This window comes from Strix aluco, chromosome 4 (assembly GCF_031877795.1).
Source record: "Strix aluco isolate bStrAlu1 chromosome 4, bStrAlu1.hap1, whole genome shotgun sequence".
Taxonomy (NCBI): domain Eukaryota; kingdom Metazoa; phylum Chordata; class Aves; order Strigiformes; family Strigidae; genus Strix; species Strix aluco.
In genome coordinates this window covers 8,670,898-8,693,410 of record NC_133934.1, presented here as the reverse complement: position 1 = coordinate 8,693,410, position 22,513 = coordinate 8,670,898, and the positions used below count along the sequence as shown (strand labels likewise).

Genomic DNA, 22,513 nt, shown 5'->3' with positions numbered 1-22,513 from the left:
TACCATATCACACGTTGAATACCAAACCTGCAGAAATCTGAAGGTTACATTACATTCCAAATATAATCTAATGCCTTTTTAAATATGAATGCTTGCTGCTTGTGGAGATAAAATCACTTTACCTAGATGTAACTTCACCACCTTTGCCATTGTTACTGTGATAGCTACGTCCAGTGTCTGAGAAGAGTGCCCTACCTTTCCTGGGACAGACCCAACAGCAGGCAGGATGCACGGCACGGAGGGTTCCCCGTCCTCCCTCTGCCTGGCTGAACACAGTGACTTAAGGGACAGGGGGGCAATGGGAGCAGCTCCTTGGTCACTGCCTCACCTCCCCAGCTGCCCTGTGTCATAGGTACGAGGCTCTGCAAGTGGAACTGAACAGTAACGGGGACGATGGCTCATCTAGCTTGGAGGTGTCACCGAGGTTAAGTCAGCCTATGCCCTGTGTCAAAACCGCTTCCATAAAGAAAAAAAAAAAAGATGGGTCATTGTCATAGGAGACTCTCTCCTGAGGGGAACAGAAGGGCCAATATGCCGACCAGAGCCACTTCTTAGGGAAGCCTGCTACCTCCCTGGGGCCCAGGTTAAAGTCGTGAAGAGAAAGCTTCCTACCCTGGTACAGCCCTCAGATTACTACCCATTATTGATTTTTCATACAGGCAGCGATGAAGTTGCAACAACAAGTCTGAGAGCAGTCAAGAGAGATTTTTGTTCTGTGAGGTCTGTATCAGTCTCTTTTCCCAAGTAACAAGCGATCGGATGAAAGCAAATGGCCTCAAGTTGCATGGCAGGAGGTTTAGATTGGATAACAGGAGAAATTTCTTCACCGAAAGGGTTGTCAAGCACTGGAACAGGCTGCTCAGGGAAGTGCTTGAGTCACCATCCCCAGAGGTATTTAAAAGTTGTGTAGATGTGGCACTTACAGATACGGTTTAGTGGTGGACTTGACAGTGTCAGGTTTACAGCTGGACTCGATCTAAAGGTCTTTTCCAACATGATTCTGTGATTCTAAGGCCAGAAGAAAAAACCACTGCCCAGTCTGTATGCATCTCTCTGTAAAGTGTCCCCCCAGCCTTCAGTCCACAAGGGCTGCAAAGGTATTTTTATTTAAAGCTGTGCTTGTGTTCTGCTGTAGGAGTTCTCCAGGTTGTTTCTAAATTACTTTTGTAAAATGTCGGTGTGTACCAGGACTCACAGACAAATGGGATCGTACCATGGCTGTGAAAACACCATGCACGTGCGATGAAAACCACCTGAAAACTCCACTTACTGAAGCGTAGCCACCTCATGGCATGACCCAACCTTAATGTTGATATGAAATGTTATTTAATGCCATGTCATTTTATGAAACATAAACTTATGGCGTAACAGTCTGCCGTAGGGCTTGAACTGGCCGTTGAAATACCATGTGCTCTTCACGGGTTAAAGGGCCGCGCTGCTGGCTGCAATCCTTCATCTTTAAATCACGGGAATCTGTATTTTTCCTTTAGTTTCGGCTATTCTGGGGTGTTGGGCAGCGCTCCGCCTCCGCGCCCTGGGCCGCAGCTGCGCCGCATTTGCAGACCCCGCCCCCCCGCCAGCGCGCGCCAAAACCGCGCGCCGCCGCGCTTGATTCTCCCGCCAACACGCCCCGGGGCGGGGCCGGGGCCGGGCGGGGCCGGCGGGTGCGGGCTAAACCATTACACCGGCGGGGGGGGGAGTGTCTCCGGGGCCGCGTGTGCCGGAGCCGCCGCCGCGGCGGGGAGTGTGTTGGTTTTCTTCGCGCCCATCGGCGGGCTTGGCTGGGCGGGACGCGGGCTGGCGGCTGCGCTTTCCCCCTTCTTCCCCCCCCATCCCCCCCCCGCGTACCTGTGGCGATGGGGGGGCCGGCGCAGGCGTCCCGCGGGGAGGCGGGGCGGGCGGTGTCAGTCAGCGCTGGCGGGAGATGCGAAGGGGCTGAGCGGGAAGGCAGCCTGCTCCCCTCCAGCCTGTCCGAGGACCCCCTGCGCCATGTCCTTCCGCCAGAGGAGCCCACACAGCGGCATGAAGAGCAGGTAAGGCCGCCGCGGGGTGAGGCGGTGGGCGGCGGTACCGGTGCTCCCCTCTCCCCTCCTTCCCCCCGCTCTCCGGTGGCGGGGCGGCGGCGAGCCGCACTCGCTCCCCGTCCCTCAGGTGGGCCCCGCGCCGGGGGGCGGTGGTGGGGAACGGCGGCCCGCGCGCACCTGCGCGTGTCCTCCCCGCCCGCGGCCGGGTCCGCCATGTTGGGCGGCGGGGCAGCCGGCAGCCCATCGCGGAGGTGCGCGAACCGCAGGGAAAGCGAAGCGGGCTGGGCCGCTGGGGGCAGCGGGCTGAGGCTCCCGCGGCGGGGGGAAGGAAGGGGTGATAGTGCCCAGGGCTCCTGTGCCCGCCGCTGTCCGCGGGGGCGGCCGGCTGCGGGGCCCCTAATAGCGGCGTTGCCCTACGTGGGGGTGCCTCCCGCTGAGGCGCTCTCGGGGCCCACGACTGTTGGTGTCGCTCGGCTTGATTTGTTGAAGTAAAATTAGTAAATAAACCACGTTGTCTGCATGCGGTGATGTTTCAAAGAGGTTAATAAAGTAAAACCGCCTAGCGGGCTCACGTTGTCTTGTCTGCTGCCAGCCCACAGCCTCCACCTCGCTGGTCCCAGGGAAGGAAACGTGGCGCGGATGGAAAGCGGAGAAAGACTGAATCCGATTCATCTGTTTTTGATGAAAACAAGTACAGACCTGACTACAGGCTGGACAGGTAGGCAGTGCTTGCAATAGAAACAACTCTCTGCTCTTTTGTTCATCAGGAGCTGTTGAATAGACAATTGTACTCGGCTTTTCAAGCCCTGCCTATTTATAAATCACTCGTCGACCATAAATAGCTGGTCTTAAAGGAGGGGAAAAACATCTAATGCAGTGTTCTTACCTTGGAGTCACTTATTAAGAACAAATGTTTTTCAGTTTTGTCTTGAATTATATTCTCCATAATTTTCTGTCCTATTTCATGCTTGCTTACTGCTGTTTATCATGAAGCAATAACTGCACAAGCCAATTATGTTTGTTTGTGGATATAGGCTGTACATACTGTCGTGGTAAAATTAAACAAGATGACAAATTAAAAATTCAAGTTTTAAGTCATCTGCCTTCATATTTCTGAAGGCAGTACAGACCATCTTGAGAAGTTGTGTCTGTCAGCACATGTGTGGTGGGGTCCACTTTTGAGGTCATTCACTCTCTACTGCTGCTCGCTGCCTTCCTTACCATTTCCCAGCATGGGTAAACGTCAGTTTAGTGAAAGTATCTTATATCACTGGCTACATCTGAGCTATCCATGCCATGGTCCTTTTAGCGCTGTTTCTCAGTGGATAGGAGTTGTGGCCTGCAGCCCAGTTAATTGAATCTAGATTTCTAATCTAAAATGAAATGGGTTGTGCCCTGTAACTACCAATCTTTCTTTGCTGGTAAGTGGGGAAGACATTGCTCAGTAGCTCAGATTATGATATCCAGGGTAAATGCGATTAATTTCAGGAAGCATGTTTGAGTAGGAGTACAAGGATGAAACTTTATAGATTGTTTCATCAGTTTGAACCTAAGTAAGCAATATTTTTGTGTGTCTTCCAGTACTGAATTGAGCAGGAGTACTTTCTGATTTAGTGGATTCAGCTCTGATCGACGTTGTTCTATTCCTGCACTAAAACTACTTGTTTCTGCCAATTCAACATTGTCAAAATAAAATTTGAGATATGAAGAGGATCAGGATGGAGGCTGGGTCATAGAACCGATTCAGGTGGTTAGTGGGGAGGTTATAGCCTTGTGTTTCTGCTCCTCTGGCAGAGTTTGAGCACCACTTGGAGTCCTAGCACAGCACCAGAGCTGCTCAGCAAGTGTGAAGTGACACGTGGGGGAGAGTTTTGAGAAAGATGGCCAAGCTCAGTATGTCTGGCACCAGACAAATAATCAAGAGAAAAAGCTGTAGCCCCTCCCCTGTTCTCCTTCATTCTCTGTATACACAGCGCAGTTACAGAATCAAACAAGTATAAAAAGGTATGACACAAGCGTTAAGGAAAAAGCTCAGATGGTGAGACTAACTGGGTACTTGTGGGACTGCGCTTTTCTCTACTATGGGAGAGCAATAACTGAATGTGGCCTCTGTTTTCTGCAGTTAAAAACAAATACAAGCAAATGCTGAAAATCCTTGGAGGTTAAATAGGTGTTGGCAGAGAGACCAGTACTGTTTTCTATGAATTTTTATTTTTTCTGAGTTGATAACTGGGTTTCATCTGAAAAGAACTTTTAGTTTGAACTTAAAAACTTTCAAAGTAGTGCAAGCCAGTTTTTGAGCTGGTAGTAGGGGGGGAGTTGGAACTGGTTTTAGCGTAGATGGATCTAATTCCCTCACTTCAAGGGACTTCTTTGCACAGAATCCTGCTAAGTTGCCAGAGCGTTTCTGTAGATACAGTTTTGAGTTTGTATTTTAGGAAAATTGGTCATCAGGAGGGCAGAAACTGGAAAACATATTTAATAATCTGAATATAGACAACTGTTGTTGGCTGGGAAGGGATGTAAGCTTATTCCCCTGCAATAGTCTGAATCTGCTCATGATGCTAATAGACTACAGTAAAGTTGTTAAATACTGGTTTGTAAAGTCATAGCAAATCTCAGTTTACTAGCTGAAAATTGACTGCTTTTTTTGTGCCTTTGTCTTCTCTACTAGGTATATTTTCATATGGAGAAACTCCTAGTGCTATGGTGTAATTTTAATTAGCTGTCCAATTTAATTCTGTGTTCTAACTTTTGTCTCGTATAGCTAATGAGTCTGCAGTCATGAAAGCATAAATATTAACTCATTTAGTGGAGTGAAAATAAGTAAATGAGTTAAGTTGGTATTTCACATACCATTTTCTGAAGGACACCAGCTTAAAGTTATTGAAAGTGTAGGCTAGGTTATATGTTACAGTGATATGTTTCTATAGATACCTACATAAACTTTTTAAGAAAACAACCAACCCAACAACATAAACTCCAAACCACACAACCTGGAGGTGGAACTCTCAACTGATGCTTAATTTTACAATGATGACATTTTAATAGAACAATACAAGATGTTCACAGCCCTTGTGAGTACTAAAAATGAGTATGTTAAATACTATCCAGCTGTGAATGGGGGAGATGCTGGGGGTGGGATGGGAAATACAAGAAAATAAAATTTTAAGGTAGAGACTTTTTTTATCCTTTCTAGTTTTACAACACCAGAAGGCCCAGGACCCGTTTCCCGGTGTTCAGATTGGGGAACTGCAGTGGAAGAAGATGAAATGAGGACCAGTGTTAACAAAGAAATGGCAAGGTACCCATGGGTATTTAAGATGAAGTGAGGAAAGGAGGGAAATGGTAGTTGTCTTGCAGAATCTGGATTGACTCTTATTTTTAAATTCACCATTGTAGTAAAATCAGACCAACCTTAGCTTCTTGTCTGCGGCTTTCAGGTCAGCTTTGGCTTAAGTCCTGCAGGAATGACATAGTATACTCTCTGGAGAGTTGATGTGTATCACTAAATATCTCCCTTTTGGAAGAAGCCTTTCCTGAATCTTTTAGACTGAATTACTTTGAATGTCCTTTTACTAGTTACTGTTTTTTCATATCATTGCTATAAAAAGATTTTTAGGGGAAAGAGTTAGGAAAAGAAAGTCCTCAATTTTTTTTTTAGGGGAAAACTGAAACATCCATTCCATAGTGGAAAGACACAGTGTCTGGGTTGCCTTCTTCAAGACTGCTGCTTAGCTGAGAAGTCAAATCAACTATTAGCTGTAACAATTCAGCCTTACAAGTTCTCTTTGTGTACGTATATTCTTAATACTGATTTGAACTCTTGCAGATACAGAAGAAAACTCCTGATAAATGAATTTTCAAGAGAAAGGAAGTCCTCCTCTGGAAGGTAGGTTAAATTTCTAGCTTACGTGAGGAAAATACTGACAATAGGTCTGAATTTTCACAGGTACCATGTTGCTTCTTAAAATGCTCGGTTTGAAATAATTAATTTTAAGTCTGCTCCAACATTGTAGTTCATAACATCCTAAGCATTCATTTGAAAAGTTTTAACATGTTTTTTTATAATCTTCTACACATGGGTTTGAGTGTTGCTTGTTTTCTAGTAGTCCCAAATCTACAATGTTTTTTTCTTTAGTTCTGATTCAAAGGAGTCCACTGTGACAGTAGAACTTGAGACAGATGAAGTGGTTTTGATGAGAAGACAAAAACAGATAAACTACGGAAAAAACACAATTGCATATGATAGATACATTAAAGAAGTTCCTAGGTAAGCTGCTTGAGTTTCTGGAAAACTAGATGTTTGATTATAAGTCATACCTGTTCATTAACATACTAAACTTGGTATCTGAGATACATTCAAATAGAAGGCGTCTACAAATTAAACTAAGACATTTTTTAACTGTAGTGGAATGAGATGCAGATTTTCTTCACTAGTCAGTAGATGAGGAATATCTCTTCAGACTTTCTCATGCTGCAGAAATGGAAGTGAAAGTTCTTTTGGTTGTGCTTGTCAACTAGAGGAAATGAAACTACTTTTTGCAGTCAGTTTTCTCGTTAGTAAACTAAAAGACTAAATGGACTACAGTTGCTTTTCAGTTTGGAATGAGGTTTTCAGACCTATGATTGATAATCCTTTCTTTTTTCATTTGACTCAGAAAAACTAAAAGGTTCATATAGAGCTGACAAATTTTCACTTGAGTGCTGGAATTGCACAGTAGTCTTTTCCCATAAATAATATATTAACTTAGAATTTGCTCCATTGTAATGAACCTGTGTAGCAGGCAATCAGTCTTAACATTTAAAACTGCATGTTATATGTGAAAAACACTAATGAATCTTTCATGTCTGATATCTGAATAGATCCCATCGTATACCAGGAGTTCATCCCAGAACTCCAAACAAATTTAAGAAGTACAGCCGTAGGTCATGGGATCAGCAGATTAAACTATGGAAAGTTGCCCTGCATTCCTGGGATCCACCTACTGAAGAAGGATGTGATCTGCAAGAAATGTATGTATACAGCGTGCAAGATAGCTTTATAACAATTTATATACAAAATAAAAAGCCCCCCAAATAAACAAAAACCCCAAAAAACAAACAGCATGGCCCTTTTTGAGACAAGTCAGTGATTGCTGAATGTTTTCACTAGTGACTTGTCCAAGCTTAGTGCTCTTCAGTTCCTTCTTGGTCAAAACAACTAACAGCTTTCTGAACCTAGTTGGTGGGACTAGACTTACACAGTGTCCTTACAAGGGCATACATATACATACCTCCTTTCTTTAATGTATGTTCACTGGGTGAAATCAGAGCTCATTCTGCAGTGCTCTATAAAAGAAAATACCACACCATGGAGGCAAGCTGATTCTTTCAGAGCAGTCTGCAGATTAATTGGTGGTAGAAGCAGTGCTGGAGAGGTCTCGCTAATTGACAGATCTCATGAATATTGAGCTTGGACCAGTACAATGTATGAGAACCTGTCTCATAACCTTCTCACTTGCTAGTTCAAGAACAATGGTATAAATTGTTGGTTCTTGAGCAGAGAGGAAGGAAAGTACTTGTAAAATCACCTCAAGGTACCATTAAGGTAAAAGCATGGCCACAAGTGCTCACACTCCAAGCTACTGTGGTATTCTGCTCTAGGAGATACAGAATAATGCCACTAGTTATTTTCCTCTATAGAGAGCAATAAAGCTGATAAGGCAACATCCAAAATAAAACTGTGGGACTACAGAATGAAGGGGACACAGATGTAGCTAGTTCATCAGGAAACAGTTTTGTGGCAATAAACTCCTGTTTTTCCCTAACAGTGGTGCTGATTTTAAAACCAATATGGAGTAATGGGATCTAAAAGCAAAGGCTTGCTTTTAGCATCCTTCTACTTGTAGTCGATGTGAAGGGAGTTGGTGTTTCAGCCTGAAGCCTACTGTATATGTTGGTGTTGTCTTCTGATGCCGGGGTCTAGTTCTGTGTATAGTGGCTATTAAATCTTCTGTTGCAAAACAAATTGATGAAAACCTTGTCTGGAAAAAAAACCAAATTACTTGCTCTTCCATAACATTTGTCACTTGTGTTGAAGCATTGTTTGAATGCTGGGTATTTGTCTTTGACAAGTTGCCGTATTCAATCTCAAGACTTTAATTTAGTCCTTGGCCATTTTGGCTGTATCGAGTTGACCTGCTATTCTGTTTGGTCTCCGCAGTTTGCCACCACTGTCCTTATAATCTCTGTAGGTCTCTTAGCTCTTGTTTGGCTATAGTTTTCAGAACTGCACCTACAAAGTGCAACTTACTACTAAAAAATTGAATTTGTTTTAAGCTGTATTCTTTTAAATTATTTTACAGTAGTCCTGTTGACCTTGGTGAGATGGAGACAGAATCTGTTGGAAGCAATTCTACTGAATCTCAAACAAGCTGTCAAGATAATGATGTAAGCATATCAATCATTTGCAAAAATATTTGTTAATAATTGGTCCATTATTTAGAATTATATCCAGAATAGCCTGAATACATGAGAAATTCTGTAACTTGCTGTATTTAGGGACTGTTTATAAAGCTGAGCAATCGTTAATTTCAGGCATTTCCCCAGCTATAGCCAACATCTCTCCATAGTCTGAATTTAGAGAGTTAGAACTTAAGTGACCGTCTCAAATGAGATACCTCATTTTTCATAGCCTGCAAAAGAAAATTTATCTGTTCAGAGCATGTCAGTTATGAACTGTAACATACAGTGGAAATACTACTTTTTAGATTGCAATATATGATGTTAAAATAGGATGTAACTTTCTTGGCAGTCAGAGTTTTTGAAGTAGGCTCTTTCTGTATCCAGAAAGCATTTAGTACAGCTGAGTGGTAATCTTCAATGAAGATCTAGAAATGTTTTTCTTACTGGCTTTGTTTCTCTGATGAATATTGAATCTGTATAATGTTTTAATGTATGCATATATAAATCCTTAAAACATTTGCAAGAAATCTTAGGATGTCCTTGAAAGGGCAGAAGCCTTCATTTAAAGCTCTTTAATCATAAGACTAGCCTTGAGTTTTTGTATGGCCTTTAAAGTGTTTGTAAGCCTCTGTTATAGGGTGGTCTAAATGAATTACAGAAGTGAAATGAATTACTATGTAACTAAACCTGTATTTAACTGCTGATTACTAACTGACTTTGTATTCCAGGATACCTGTTCTGGCACTCCCACCAAAGTTAGACATGTTGACTATCAAGCAGAAGGTGAATTTGACTTGGAAGTGTGTTTGGGTGAACCACTTAAAGATTTCGATACTGTGAGTTAAATAGTTGCATGCAAACTGTTTTAGAGGAAGTTTCTTTTAAATTTGAGGGGTGAGCTTGATTTATGAACTGTTAATAGTAAGAAAGCTTAAAGTTGAAGACTGTTCTCTAGGTTGTGGTTGGTCTACGTATTTTCTGGACCAAACCGATGTAAAAATACTATTCAGTTGTGTGACTTCTTTTTAACTTTTAATTTATGTATATCAGATTTTTTTTGTAAAACCTTTCAATAGAAAAACTAGCCAAAGGCAGTGCTATCCTCAAGTAATTATAAACCGTACAGCAAGATCTTACTGATTTCCCACCCTGCATTGTGTCCATAATTTCAGTTGTCCACCTGCAGATCAAGAGCAAAGTAGGGAGGTATTTTTGAGCATCTGTTACCTTGCTTTTTCATTTGGGTCTTCTACAAAGATCTGACTTGAAGTAATACAAGTGGTAGCTGAACCATATCGCTGATTAGTACTAGTAAACTCATCTACTGCAGTTATTTACTGTCATATTAACTGCCTTTTTTAAAAAAAAGATTATTTGCAAAAACGTTTCAGAAACAGTTGGAAATTAAATACTCTTAAGCAATTGGTGGTCAATATGGTAAAGCCTAGGAAATAATGCTTGAAGAAGCAGTAGCCTGAATTTTAAATTTGTACATAGTCATGAGTCCTTTATTAATACAGTCAAGACAACAGTGTCTAGGGAAAGTGCTTGATTCTTTTTAATTTGCTGATTTTTAAATGTAAAACTGTTGTAAATGATAACACTGTACAGATTTTCTGCTGAAAGCAGTTAATGTTTCTGTTGCTTTTGTATGGGATGTTGCTGGAAAATAAACAGAACTGCGTTTACTTAATGACTCTTCAACTTTTTTTCCTACTAGTGATGTTCCGTGGATAACAAAATGCAAGGAAAATACTGAAAGCCATGTGTCTGAGACTGATGCTAGGCTAGGATATGTGTGTTAGCACCATCCTCTGACTTTGAGGGAGACCTTAAAAACTATTTATTTGTGTGCAGGCACTGGAGTGAATTTAAGGCTTAGTTATAATGGGTAAGCCTGTTGTTGACCACCTGCAGGCTCCGTAGAAGCAGTTTAGTAGATGTCCATTAGTTGGTTACCAAAACTGCTAGAAGAGCTAGATGGACACTTCAATCTTGTTTACTATACAGGACCTTTTGTTAAAGTCACCTCACCTGGTTTTATCTCTAAAATGGAATTTCTGGGTGTTGGTGTTACAACACAGGCTCAATGGAGACACTTAAACTTTTCAACTCAATTGAGTATCCTAGCTGTAAGCAATATTACTAGCTATCTAATTTGTTAGGCACTCTTAAAATCTGGGAGCTTGATCTGATGGGGAAACTTCCAGGAGGAAGCAGTGGTTTTGGGATAAGTTGGAGCTATGCTCTGGTGTTCAGGAGACAGCCTTCCTAGCATGTATTTTTTCCAGAGAAGGCAGCAAAGTGATAGTTTGTCTTGCTTACTACCTGGAGTAAGCCCTCTCTGCCCTCTTTGGATTGCTTTTCTTACAGCGCATTTTCTGGCCACACTGTCCCTGGTTGTTCTTAAGTGGTTTTGTTGTGTAGTACCTAATTGTAGCTTGAACTGCAATTTGCTTTAGAACTTTTTTCTATATCCCCTTCAATAAAAGTGGTCTGAAGGTCAAGCCAAACTCTTCCATGTGTAACTAGAGAATCATTTGATGCCTTTACTTAAGGCTTCTACATAATGGCTAAAAGGGGTTTAAACTAGACTTTCCAGGTAGCACAGTAACCGTTCTGAGTGTCTCGGTTTTTAACTTTGACAATAGGCCTGACAGATAATTGTGTGTGAAGCTGCTTGGGAACACTATTTCATGTCATGGCTAGTTAATATTAGGTTTTATTAATGGTTAATGCATCTAATTTGAGTGAGGCAATTAAAGCTTAATGCAGGTTTGTCTCTGTGCCACTAGACAGTTAGTAACTGATGGTATTAAACTATTTTTGTAAGAGGTTTTTTTTAGAATGTGTGTTACTCCTGGGTGTTTTAAAGGTTAGCAATGAGTAATGTGAAGCCAAGAACAAAACTATTCATTTTTTAAATAAGCTACGAATAGTTCATGTGGTTGAGCATCAGTCTAGAATAAAGTATAAATGTTAGAAGATGTGTTTTTACCCAGTGTGGAATGAGTAGGGCAAGATTTCGGTAGCAGACTACATATTGCATACCTGGAAAGTAGCATTTTGCATCAACATGATTCTGTTTTCATAAACTTGAAGAACGGTTAGTAGTTGACACTTAGATGAGTCGCAGTTCGCATGTTATCAGGAGACATGAGGTGCTCATGCTGCTTATACACTTGCTGCAGTGAGTAGTAATACTCAAGCTGTCTAGTTTGGTGGTGTTATACTGGAATGGCTATGCAGTGAATTAGGTGATCAGTGAATTGGCTTCTAGTCATGCTGTTCTTAACCTCAGGCTATATCTAAATTTTGGTCAAATTAAGTGGCAGAACTTCTCAAGGGTACACCCAGGCTGTTCAGGATATCTTAAATTAACTAAATTCTGAGGTACTAACAGATATGTAATCTATTCTCCTGAGTAACATGGGCCATAAAATACCACCTTACATAATCCTGGAGTAAATCAATAACTTTAATCCTTTATGCAGAGAACCAGAATTAGGCAGTATTGGAGTCTCTATGCTAGAAGAGAATAAATTAGATGAGATTTTTAAGGGGATGCAGGGGGTGGTGGCATGTTAATCTGTACCTGAGTATCAGAACAGCCAGTAGAATGATTTTGTTTGTAAAGTTGTTCTACACCACTGTAGCTTGCCAAACAGGTTGGATCAGTGGAATATTCAAAAGATTGTTTAGAGGCTTCCAAAGGGTAAAGTTACTTACACCTGGTTTCTAAGCAATAATGCACATGGGTCAGGGCAATCCCAAGTACAAATACAGGCTGGGTGAGGAGTGGATTGAGAGCAGCCCTAAGGAGAAGGACTTAGGAGTGTTAGTGAATTAAAAACTGACTATGAGCCAGCAGTGTACGCTTGCAGCCCAGAAAGCCAACTGTATCCTGGGCTGCATCAAGAGAAGTGTGGCCAGCAGGTCAAGGGAGGGGATTCTCCCCCTCTGCTCTCATGAGATTCTACCTGTAGTGCTGTGTCCAGCTCTGGAGCCCTCAAACATCAGAAGGACATGGAGCTGCTTGAGTGGGTCCAGAGGAGGCCACAAAGATGATCAGGGGCTGGAGCACCTCCCATGTGAGGACAGGCTGAGAGAGTTGGGGTTGTTCAGCCTGGAGAAGAGAAGGCTCCAGGGAGACCTTATAGTGGCCTTCCAGTACTTAAAGGGGCTACAGGAGAGGTGGGGAGAGTGATAGGATGAGGGGTAATGGTTTTAAACCGAGAGAGGGCAGATTTAGACTAGATGTAAGGAAGAAATTCTTCACTGTGCGGGTGGTGAGACACTGGACCAGGTTCCCCAGAGGTTGTGGCTGCCCCCTCCCCGGCAGTGTTCAAGGCCAGGTTGGACGGGGCTTTGAGCAACCTGGTCTAGTGGAAGGTGTCCCTGCCCATGGCAGGGGGGTTGGAACTAGATGATCTTTAAGGTCCCTTCCAACCCAAACCAACCTGTGATTCTATATTGAACCCAGTAATTATCCACTGAGATAGCTAGAGGACATGCATGTATTTCAGAGCTTACTGAACAAAAGTTTGTTGTTATACTAGTCTGAAAAATGTCCATGTCTCTGAAAATCAATTTTTATTAAGCTTTTTTGTAACTTCACAGAAAGTAATAATTCCAGAAAGTATCTAGGTGTAGTATCTAAGACTGTTAATGTGGTTCTTAGTGACAAGATAATACATAAACAAATATTATTAAAACAAATCTAAAAACCCAACACTCCCCACTCCCCCAAAAAAACCCTAAAACAGCCCTGATCTTTTTGAGTAATTTCTCTGTGACAGTCCTTATGATTTTGTGATGTGTGTTGTTTGGAATCTGTATTGGAGGAGGAAATGTAGGAGTCTTTCTCTCACTAAAAGATTCAGGTATGGGGGTATGTGGGGAAAACATTGTGAAGAACCCTAATACCAATGCAGTGTAGAAAGATACTAGGCAAACAACTGAGACTAGTATTTTTCTGTTATAATGGAACATACAACAAATACTTCAGCTTTGGCAAATGTCTTGAGATGCTTTTAAATTTCTGCAGAGTCACTTCTAAGTGGTGAGTCCATAAACTTATATATAATTTGAGACATATCCAACTAACCTGCTACTACTCAGCCAAGATGTTGAGCACAGGCCTTGGGGTATGCTCATCGTGCTCTTGGTGTTGCACCCAGCCTGCCCTCTAAGCATTGTGCTTGCACACACAGCTGCCCCGCTGTGATGAGCGGTGCTTCTCGCTGTGCTGCTCTCAGCTCCATCCATGTTCTGTCCTTGCACCTTTCAGAGCTATGCTGTGTCACTTCCGCTTCAGAGCGTAAGGTCCTGCGTTACTGTTCCTTTTTCTGTGCTAATTCATCCCTTGCTTTCTTTTCCTCTAATGTGCTCCATCTAACTTACAGATAACTTAATTCTGCTGGCTTTCTTAAAAGCAAACCTTAGGTGCTGTTTGTCATGCATCCTTACCCAGGAACTAGGTATGTGCTGGTAAAACATTTCAGCGTAGAAATGTAGCTCGTCCGTGTTCAGTAACTGTTTGTGAAACAGGCTCAGATTTTTTAATTTATCCTGAAGCAGCTGGGCATCTATAGTAGTGTCTTTAGTCCCATGAATTATTCCCCCTTGCTTCAGCTACTTAGAGAACTTAATTTTTATGGATTGCATTTAAAGAGAGTGCTTATGTTGTCCGAGTTTGGATGTTTTTTTCAAAGGTGCTGAACACTGAATTGGAAAACAACTTATTTGGCACTAGAATAAAGCCTTCTCGTGGTTAAATGTGGGATAACCTCATCCATTTCGGTTAATGTCTGGTAATAGACTAATCTTATGGAAAAATAACATCCATATGTTCAGTTGTGCATAGGTGCATACAGTGGAGTTTGCTTCTGATGGAGAACTGGCAAGTACTGCTGTCAAACTTCAGCCTTATTAGGTTAAATTCCTTTAAAAATAAAAATGAACAGGTTGTTATGTAGGCAGCAGAACCTGTCAACCCTGCTTTTTATAGATCTGTGCCTTCTGTTTTATGTTTCTCTTACTCCCTTCACACCAAGTCTTGTCCTCTTTCAGCATCCTTCATGCCATGCCTGGCTAACTGACAGTAGTCTTAGCTATGGCTAATTTAAAGCTCCATCTGTTTTGACTGGGTAGTTGGTATGCATGTGCTGATAGGGCGGCAAGCAGAATGTTTAAGAGCTACGCTGTCCCAACGTTTCCTTCACTTGGGCATTAATTGGGGTCTTCCTTCATTACTTAGCTGTTGTCACATAAACCTAAAGGAACATATGTACCTTTTTGTTAAATACCTGGAAAACTAGTTCAAAAATTAGAGCAGGACAGATGTTTTCAAAAAGACTTGACAGTACAACGATTTAAGCTTCTTTAAGGAAGCCAAGCTAAAGCCATCTTTGTTCCTAAGTCAAAAATGCCATTCAAACAACATTTTGTTCATGTGTGTATTTACTAAAGTTATTTTCAGGCTTATCTGCTTTGTCATGTTGCTAATGCAGATAAAACCCCTGGTATAGAGGCAAGGCATAGCTACACCAACTATGTATGCTTGAGTATGGATCTGTGTGGAAGTCTGCTGGGGGGATCAGGCATTAATTTACCAAAGCTGGACTGGTAAAAGAGCCCTTCTGAAAGAATTTTGAACTTCCAGTAAGTTCTTATTCTTCTGTGTTTCTTTCTATATGGTTTCTCAAAATGTGAGAAGATTGTGGTTACTGTTTTAACTTTTTTGAGTGCTTCCTGACAAATAGGGATAACTTTGGCAAAATAGCATAGATCTAGTTAAGAGCTTGAAGTTACTTTGGGAAGTGCCAAAAACGCATTTTATTTTCAAGGAAAACTTTGTCGTTAGGATGTAGTGTATATACTTAAACTGGCTAGGAGAGTGTACAGTACTGCTGAGCAGAATTTATGCTATACATGTAGTATTTAATTTTGTGGCATCTGGGTAGTACCTGATTACAAAACAGGCAAGGAATCAAGATCTAGCATCTGTCACTTCTGGCCCCCACTGTATTTTTGGATTACCAGTGCTATTCATTCTTTGAGTTAGCCACTTATCTTTCTTGGATTGTGTTTAAGCACAAGAGCAAACGAATTTATCCAAAAAGTGCTGATTCATGCACTTGGGAAACAACTTAGTTTTAAGTGGAAAGTTGGAACTTACTTTGTGGGTTAAACCGGGGTTCAGCTGTCTATGCTGGGAGCTTTCTATCTATTCAAGTTTCTATTGAGAAAGTTCCTGGGAGGTACTGGAATGGCTCTAATTATTAGCAAAAACAAGGTTCCCTTTTGTGTTTCTTTAGAAAGGGGCAATTCCATTTCTTCTGAAAAATGCTTTGTTTTCAGAAATATGAGTGCAATATAGAGATGAAGATTTGTGTCTGCTCTTTCAATCAGCTTTCACGTGCTAGAATCAAAGTAACTTTGCTATACTGCAGAGGGCAGTAAAAGTGCATGTTTAATTACATGCACACAAAAGAGAACTCAGAGTTGCTTTACATTTGTTGTAAATGCCAGGAATCTAATTATACTTACTGATTCTGACCTTAGGAGCAACCCATAGTTCCAATAAAACCCCTTCAAGTCTGTCATCTTTCACTGTTTTTTCCATTTCCAGTTTCACTTGATCTTAAGCCCATTATTACAGGGAATGGAAGATAATAGTAACTTAACAGCAGAGAAAAAATGGACTTCGAGGGGGAAAAAGTCCTCCTTGACAGATAGCACTAGCCTGCTTGCATTTAAAATCCTTAGTGCTATACAGTGGAAATAGCTGAAAACGCTTATTTAAATTGCTTGATGACACTTTTTTTTACTTTTGCAAAGAATAGACAAAACATTTTTTTTTTTTTCCTGAGGGTTTGAGGTTTCCCAGGGGAAATTAATTTCTGGGTTTTATCCCCAGTTTTCAGAATATTCCTGGACATTTGTTAGAATGTGTGTGTCTCATACCTACTAAGTTGTCGGTGCCCTAAAAACATTGCTGTCTGAATTAAAATTACACACTGTAGTTGGAGTGTTGGATGTGAAATTAAAGCAGGGAATTAGCAGCAACTGAAAAGATTATGTTGGTAAGGTTATCACATATGGTGCACAGAGGAAAGAATGTTAGAAAAAGTAATCAAGAGAGAGTCCGGCCGCTCTAAAGACTGCTCACAGCCTGAGTAGCTGAACATTGTATGCAAGGACATGGCAAAGCTAGAATTAATAGATGTATAAGGAATGAAATGACATTCTGGTTGTCCCCTGCATTTGAGCACTTACCTGGAATGAAAAAAGAAGACATTTTAAGCCAGCCAGGCTTATCTGGAAGCAGACTTATGCCTCATGCTGCTAGAATTTCTGGAACAATGTATCCAAAGATAAGACTACTAAAAAAAATACACAGTAGTGACAAAAGAGTGGTCTGAGGACCAAAGAATTTGATACTAGGTCTAGCAAACTGTCAATTTACCAAAATAATCAATTACAATTTTTCTGACACTTGACCATAAAACTCCTTCCCCTCATTCTTACTGGACAAACTAAATTGGCAGCAACAATCTTTATGCTAGACCAAGTATAGCATGAAGTATAAAGCACAGAGGTGAGGCTTTACCTGATTCTTAATTTGTTTTTAATGGCATTCTGGTCATTCTTTAGAATATGTATAAAGAAGCATTCTGACTTGGTCAGTTTCTCCTCCCAATAGTAAATATAGATACATTAATTATTGGTATGAAAATTTTATATATATATAATTTTTTAAATCTACTGAAATGTTGACATAAGTGCTTTCAATAGTAGTGGATACCAGTATTTCTCAGAATAATAATCGTGCCATAGATTAAGCAAGACCTGATGCAGTTTTATTATTGGGAACTAAAAAAAGGATGGCTGGATGGAATTACAGGTTTTGCAAATCATAATCTGGGCTGGTTGAAGAAGTTGTGTTCCAGCAGGTGGCGAGCTCTTCAGAAAGTGTCTAGAACTGGGCGGGGACAAGCTTCTGATGATGTGAAAAATTTCTATATACCAAACTTTTGATTTTAATGAAAAAAGTGAAGCTGTCGCTCTGGGGAACTCGAATTCAGAGCCTTGCTGCACCTGCTGTGGAGAAGGCAGTTAAACCAGGGGCTTACATCCCTGCAGGCTCTTAACTGTTCTTCAGCTGGGGACCAGGCTCTCCTTGTGGTCAGAAAATATTCCAGAAGAACCTTCTGGTAAAAATGTCACAAAGTCCTATGTTTTTTACATCGGTAAATAATTTTGGATGATGCTAAGATGTTCCCTCCAAAAAAACTCCTAAGCAAATCTAACTTGAATTTTCAAGCTATAATTCTTAGAGGTGAAGTGGATTTGGGTAGCATGGAGTAAGGTATACTTTATCTTCCAGCACCAATCTGTTTCACTAGAACCACAACTAACATTTAGGCCCTTAGCAGGAATTCAGCATAAAGATTTTATCTTTTTTACATCAGTGCAGTATTTTTAAAAGTTACAAAAACTCAGTGGATGTGTCTAGGAACACAGAGACCTGAAAATATGAGTTCTTTCATCAAAGAATGCAGTTTTTCTTGCTTTCATAGCTTCTCTTTAGTTTTGATGAATTCATAAAGCAAAAATAAGGACTTTGCAGAGGTGTGTTTTACGAATTAAAATGGGTGTTGATGGGGGGAAAAAATACATTCTTGCGGGTTGAATAAGTATGTCTGACTATTAACAACAAAGTAGGTCCCCTGTGTGAACTTTGTTGTAAATCAACTAATAATACATTACAGCCGAGAACAATATTTTGCTCTCAGAGTCTTACTGCTGTGAGTTCTACTTTTCACAAGGTTGCAGATGAAAAAAGGATGATCCCTTTAAGAGCTTGATAGGTTAAGTCGGGAAATTCATATCTCTCACACCAGGCAAAAAATATGCTAGCAACTGCTGGGAAAATGACAACTGCAGTGTCTGATCGCTTGTCAAATCAATGAGGCTTTTCTCTCCTTTTGGTGAGAATTTATTTGCAGGGGTTGGTGAGCTGAGAAAATAAGATTCCTGACCTAATGGTCACCCCCATTGGTATCTCATTGTGGAAAATACTCTCTGCTGCAGTCCATTCAAGTGATTGGCAATGACAGCTTGGATGGATATTGTCAGTTGACAGGGCTTTGCACTCTCCCTGTTTTAAAAATGATGCGAAAGATCCCTTCCCCAGTGTGCCGTGCCACAAGTTGAGTTTATGAATGAATGGATGAATGCATGCTTCTCTCCTGTCATCTGCAACAAAAAAAATATTCCAATCCTATCCCTGAAATGATATGCTAAGTAAATTCACACACATGCATTTAACACTCAAAGGGTGCCTTGAAGGCAAGCTGAGCAAGTCCTTCCAAACGCTGGGCTGTATTTATTTTTTTTTTGTAGTCAGTAGGAATTTCATGGAAAATGTAAAACTGCCCATTTGATATGGAAAATCTCCATGAAAAATGTGAAATTCCAGTGTTTCCAGCAAGGTTTTGCTGACAGCTCATGCATGGAGAATAGCCTGAAAGACATGCATGCAATTAAGGGATCCATATAGCTGAGCTGGAGAGAACAACACAGGCAGTGGGGGATGTGGCCTTTGCTAGGGCCAGCTGGTGTCTGCTCCTGGACTCTCTGAGGGCACCAGACCATTGAGAGAAGTGGGGCGAAAGGGGAAAAAAGAAAACACAGAAGCTTCAGAGAAAATGAACCAAGTCTATCGGAGAAAATCCTGAAGCTCCTAGGTAACACTTTTCCCTCCCCACGCCTCCCCCTGTCTAGATGTTATTAGATGGTTTAGAGTGTGACAGAAGTTTCTTGTTTTCGCAAACCTGATAGTAATGATGCAACTATCAAGTATGCAGAGGCAGTGGGGAGCTTAGCCAGGGAGCCAGGTGCTAGGCTATGATGATGAGAATGAATGGTTTGGGAGGGAGGGCATTTAAATTTTACTCTGTAATCATGTCAGGCACGTCACACCACTGCTTGTAAGAGGTGCTAGCAGTTGAAGAGACACTTTTGCGCTGTCTCGTGTTTCTTTGCTATGTTTCTGGATGGTTTAGCCCTACCAGGAAAGACTCAACTATTGTATTTATTCTAGAAGAGTGGTTTCTGCATGTCAGTTTGAAAAACCTTCATGTATGTTACTGAATATGGAGGGTAAAACTGAAAAGACAACTGCAATTCCTCCCCTGCCTCCCCCTCTCCGTTTCCATTGCAATAAACCAGTGTAACACTGCAGGTAGCTGATTCCTTGCCTCGCCCGTGGTCATTTATCTGAGAAACTGCAGCTCACTGACACCAGCCTGGCGCTGTAGCATTTTTGCATTTGTCACCTTAGCTACAGATTTAACCAACGTTAGAGAGAAAGGGTTGAATAGTTTGTGAGCTAAGGGTTGCAGGTTTGCAGAAGTGAACACTGAAGCGCAGAGAACTACCTCAGTGTGTTTTGTTCTGAAAAAATCCCCTGTAAAGTCACTCGCTGCCATCGTTCCTATCTGACAGGGCAGGTATTTCTACCCTATTTGATAGGGCAGGTAGGGAGATACCTACTCTGAGCAGAAGTGTGATGTAGGCACGCTGCAGCTGGCGGTGATCTGCGCTCTTGGGCGAGTCGTTCAGCACAGCACTGTGCACAGAACTGCTTGGATCTGAAGCAGTACGGCACAATTCCTGATGCTGCTGGATCGCCCTTAGCTGGGGCGTCTCTGCTCTGTGCTCCTTGCGCTGTGGAGACCAGGATTAAGTGGTGCACCTGCCAGGCGCAGTGTAAAGGAGCGTACAAGGCACGTAAAGGATTTGGGAATGAACCAGGAAGCGGGTTGCCCAATTCCCAGGCATAATGCACAGACTCATCTTTCTCATTTGGGGGCTATTGTGCAGTTTTCTCACAAAGCAGATAGGGCTCATTCTTACCTTTTTGTTCGCGCTGGTTAGGAAATACCTCTTGTATGCAAAGTTTGGGAGAGAAGGTGGGAAACAGGTGGAGTCACAAGAAAAGGGGAAAATGAAGCATCGGTTGGTGTTGTGTATGAATGTAGAACAGAGGTCTGCTCTGCAGACAGGAGAGATGACTTGAGGAGAGGCTGGCCGTGGAAATGTGATTTCTATGCTGCTTCTGAAGCATATTTAATAAAGGACAGTAAAACCATGCAGCTTCTGAAATATCATAGCAAAACAGTCTCAGTTACCCTCTCACAGCTGCACCATCAAAGGAATTACATTTAAATATTTTGTTTGGACTCTTCCCCCTTCCCCCTCCCTTCCCAAATCCCCAAGCACTCACTCCCACGCACACGGAATATATAAACTACACAGCAAGAGTATAAGGGTCCTGTCACGTGAGTTTTGCAATTGCAAAGAAAGAAGGTAAGATGCTTTCACTGTACTCCAAGTCACTTTTGTTGCAATCTGAACAAAACTGTTTACTCGTTGACTTAACCAACTTTTTCCAGAAAGGCTTGGGCATCCTGTGAAGCAGCCGTGCTTTGTTTGTAGAGGTCTGTTTGCTTTACCAGGCTGTCTGCAGTGCAGGGAAAATGGAAGCAAAGGGGACTCCTTGTTGGACCCTGTTGGCTAAGATTGCAGTACAGCATATATCCATGTTCTATTTTTTGTGGAGTCATTTACTTCCACCTCTTCTAGTTTTTAGCTCCACTGCTGTTTGTATTCTTTTAAAGAGGGTATTTTGTGTGGCCTGGCAATCAGTGATGTGAGAATGCAGAGCGTAGAAGGGGGGAGCACTTTGCAACATTAGGACAGATATTAGAAGACCTACTAGGTATTTCTAGTAAAAGAGAATTATGTGCAATATGTGACAACTATTTAAGGAGAAGATGCTGGTTGTTGGAGAGGTCCTTGGGGAAGAAAGTAAATCCAGACTTACAACCCCTTCTCCTTTGCACAGCAGTATCTCAGTTAATGTGCTTGCTCAGTTAATGTTGCTGCTAGTTTGCAAGTGATATAATGTGGCATGTCTGCTAGGTTAGTATATTGCCTAGCAGGGAGTAGCATGCCTTTATTAATGTCAAATTCCTCGCATTTTGGAAGGTGATCATTTTTTTGATCGCCATGGATATGTAGGACTGTGGTTAACTGCAGAATTGGCTCAAATTGTAGGTATTGTTAAGGATTTGAGTGCATTCACATATAAAACCTGTGGAGTGAGGTGGTGGTTTATATATGAGTCAGCTGGGCCATTATCAGGGTTTGGCTGTGGATTAGTGCATCTCTTCAGCTGTTTTATATTGATAAACAATTTGGTGCTATTTGTATTTTTTCTCACTTTGCTTGCAGAAGACAAACCAACTTCAAAAGGCAAAATTCACTGTGCCTAAAGAAAATAACAGCTCCGTAGTTCTGTAATATTAATATTGCTTAAATACCTGATTTCTCCTCTTCCATGGGGAAGAGGCAGAATTGTACCAACCAGGGCCAAATAATGCAAACAGGCGTGCTTCCTTTCATCATTTACACGTACAAGGCTGGAATAGCTCCATGCAAGACTAGTCTGGAGTAAAGGTTCTTTCACTCTGTAGATAAAAATAATTGTTCTCAGAATAAGTCACTTATATTCTGGGACAGAGCCTAGATTCTTCTATAAAAAAAGGCGTTTTTGCTGTTGCTGCAATAGCAACAGCCACAAATAGATCTATCCAGAACCAGTTGCACCAGACAAGCCTTCTTCCCTTGATTAGTGGGCAGAATGTGGGTGAAATGATAAGGAGCGCATGGCAAATTGAAAATAAAAATGATGCATTGTTCTATAATTCAGAGGCTTCACTTTCTGCACATGTGCCCTTCGTGCTGTCGTCTTTTCAGGGGAAAAATATTCTCATTCTCTTAAAATGCTGGTGGTCACTCAACCATGGTGAATGTACTTGAATCTTAAGATTTATGATCACAATCCTGTTATCTGCAGTGTCAGGATGATTATCCCTGCAATCCTACAGGATCAACCTAAAAATTGTTGGACAAGAAAATTTTTTGTCAGGAATTACAGCAAGAAGATGATTTGTTCTGAATTTGAAACA

The 22,513-nt window shown here is 41.5% G+C and overlaps 1 protein-coding gene across 1 annotated transcript; it reads left to right on the top strand.

The window, feature by feature from the left end:
* Nucleotides 1–1,900: 1,900 nt before the first annotated feature.
* LOC141922206 (histone RNA hairpin-binding protein-like) lies at nucleotides 1,901–10,159 on the top strand. The gene is made up of 8 exons (XM_074821346.1): nucleotides 1,901–2,033; nucleotides 2,617–2,742; nucleotides 5,224–5,328; nucleotides 5,857–5,916; nucleotides 6,166–6,297; nucleotides 6,891–7,040; nucleotides 8,372–8,456; nucleotides 9,200–10,159. The coding sequence occupies exons 1-8, from the start codon at nucleotides 1,990–1,992 to the stop codon at nucleotides 9,314–9,316; spliced, it is 819 nt and encodes a 272-aa protein (XP_074677447.1). The 5' UTR covers nucleotides 1,901–1,989; the 3' UTR covers nucleotides 9,317–10,159.
* Nucleotides 10,160–22,513: the final 12,354 nt, after the last annotated feature.

Excerpts from the sequence above, each read along its gene's own strand:
- LOC141922206 (XM_074821346.1), top strand. The coding sequence starts at position 1,990 with ATGTCCTTCCGCCAGAGGAGCCCACACAGCGGCATGAAGAGCAG. Across the intron at positions 5,329-5,856 it reads GTTAACAAAGAAATGGCAAG|ATACAGAAGAAAACTCCTGA; the intron begins GTACCCATGGGT and ends GAACTCTTGCAG. Across the intron at positions 6,298-6,890 it reads TACATTAAAGAAGTTCCTAG|ATCCCATCGTATACCAGGAG; the intron begins GTAAGCTGCTTG and ends ATATCTGAATAG.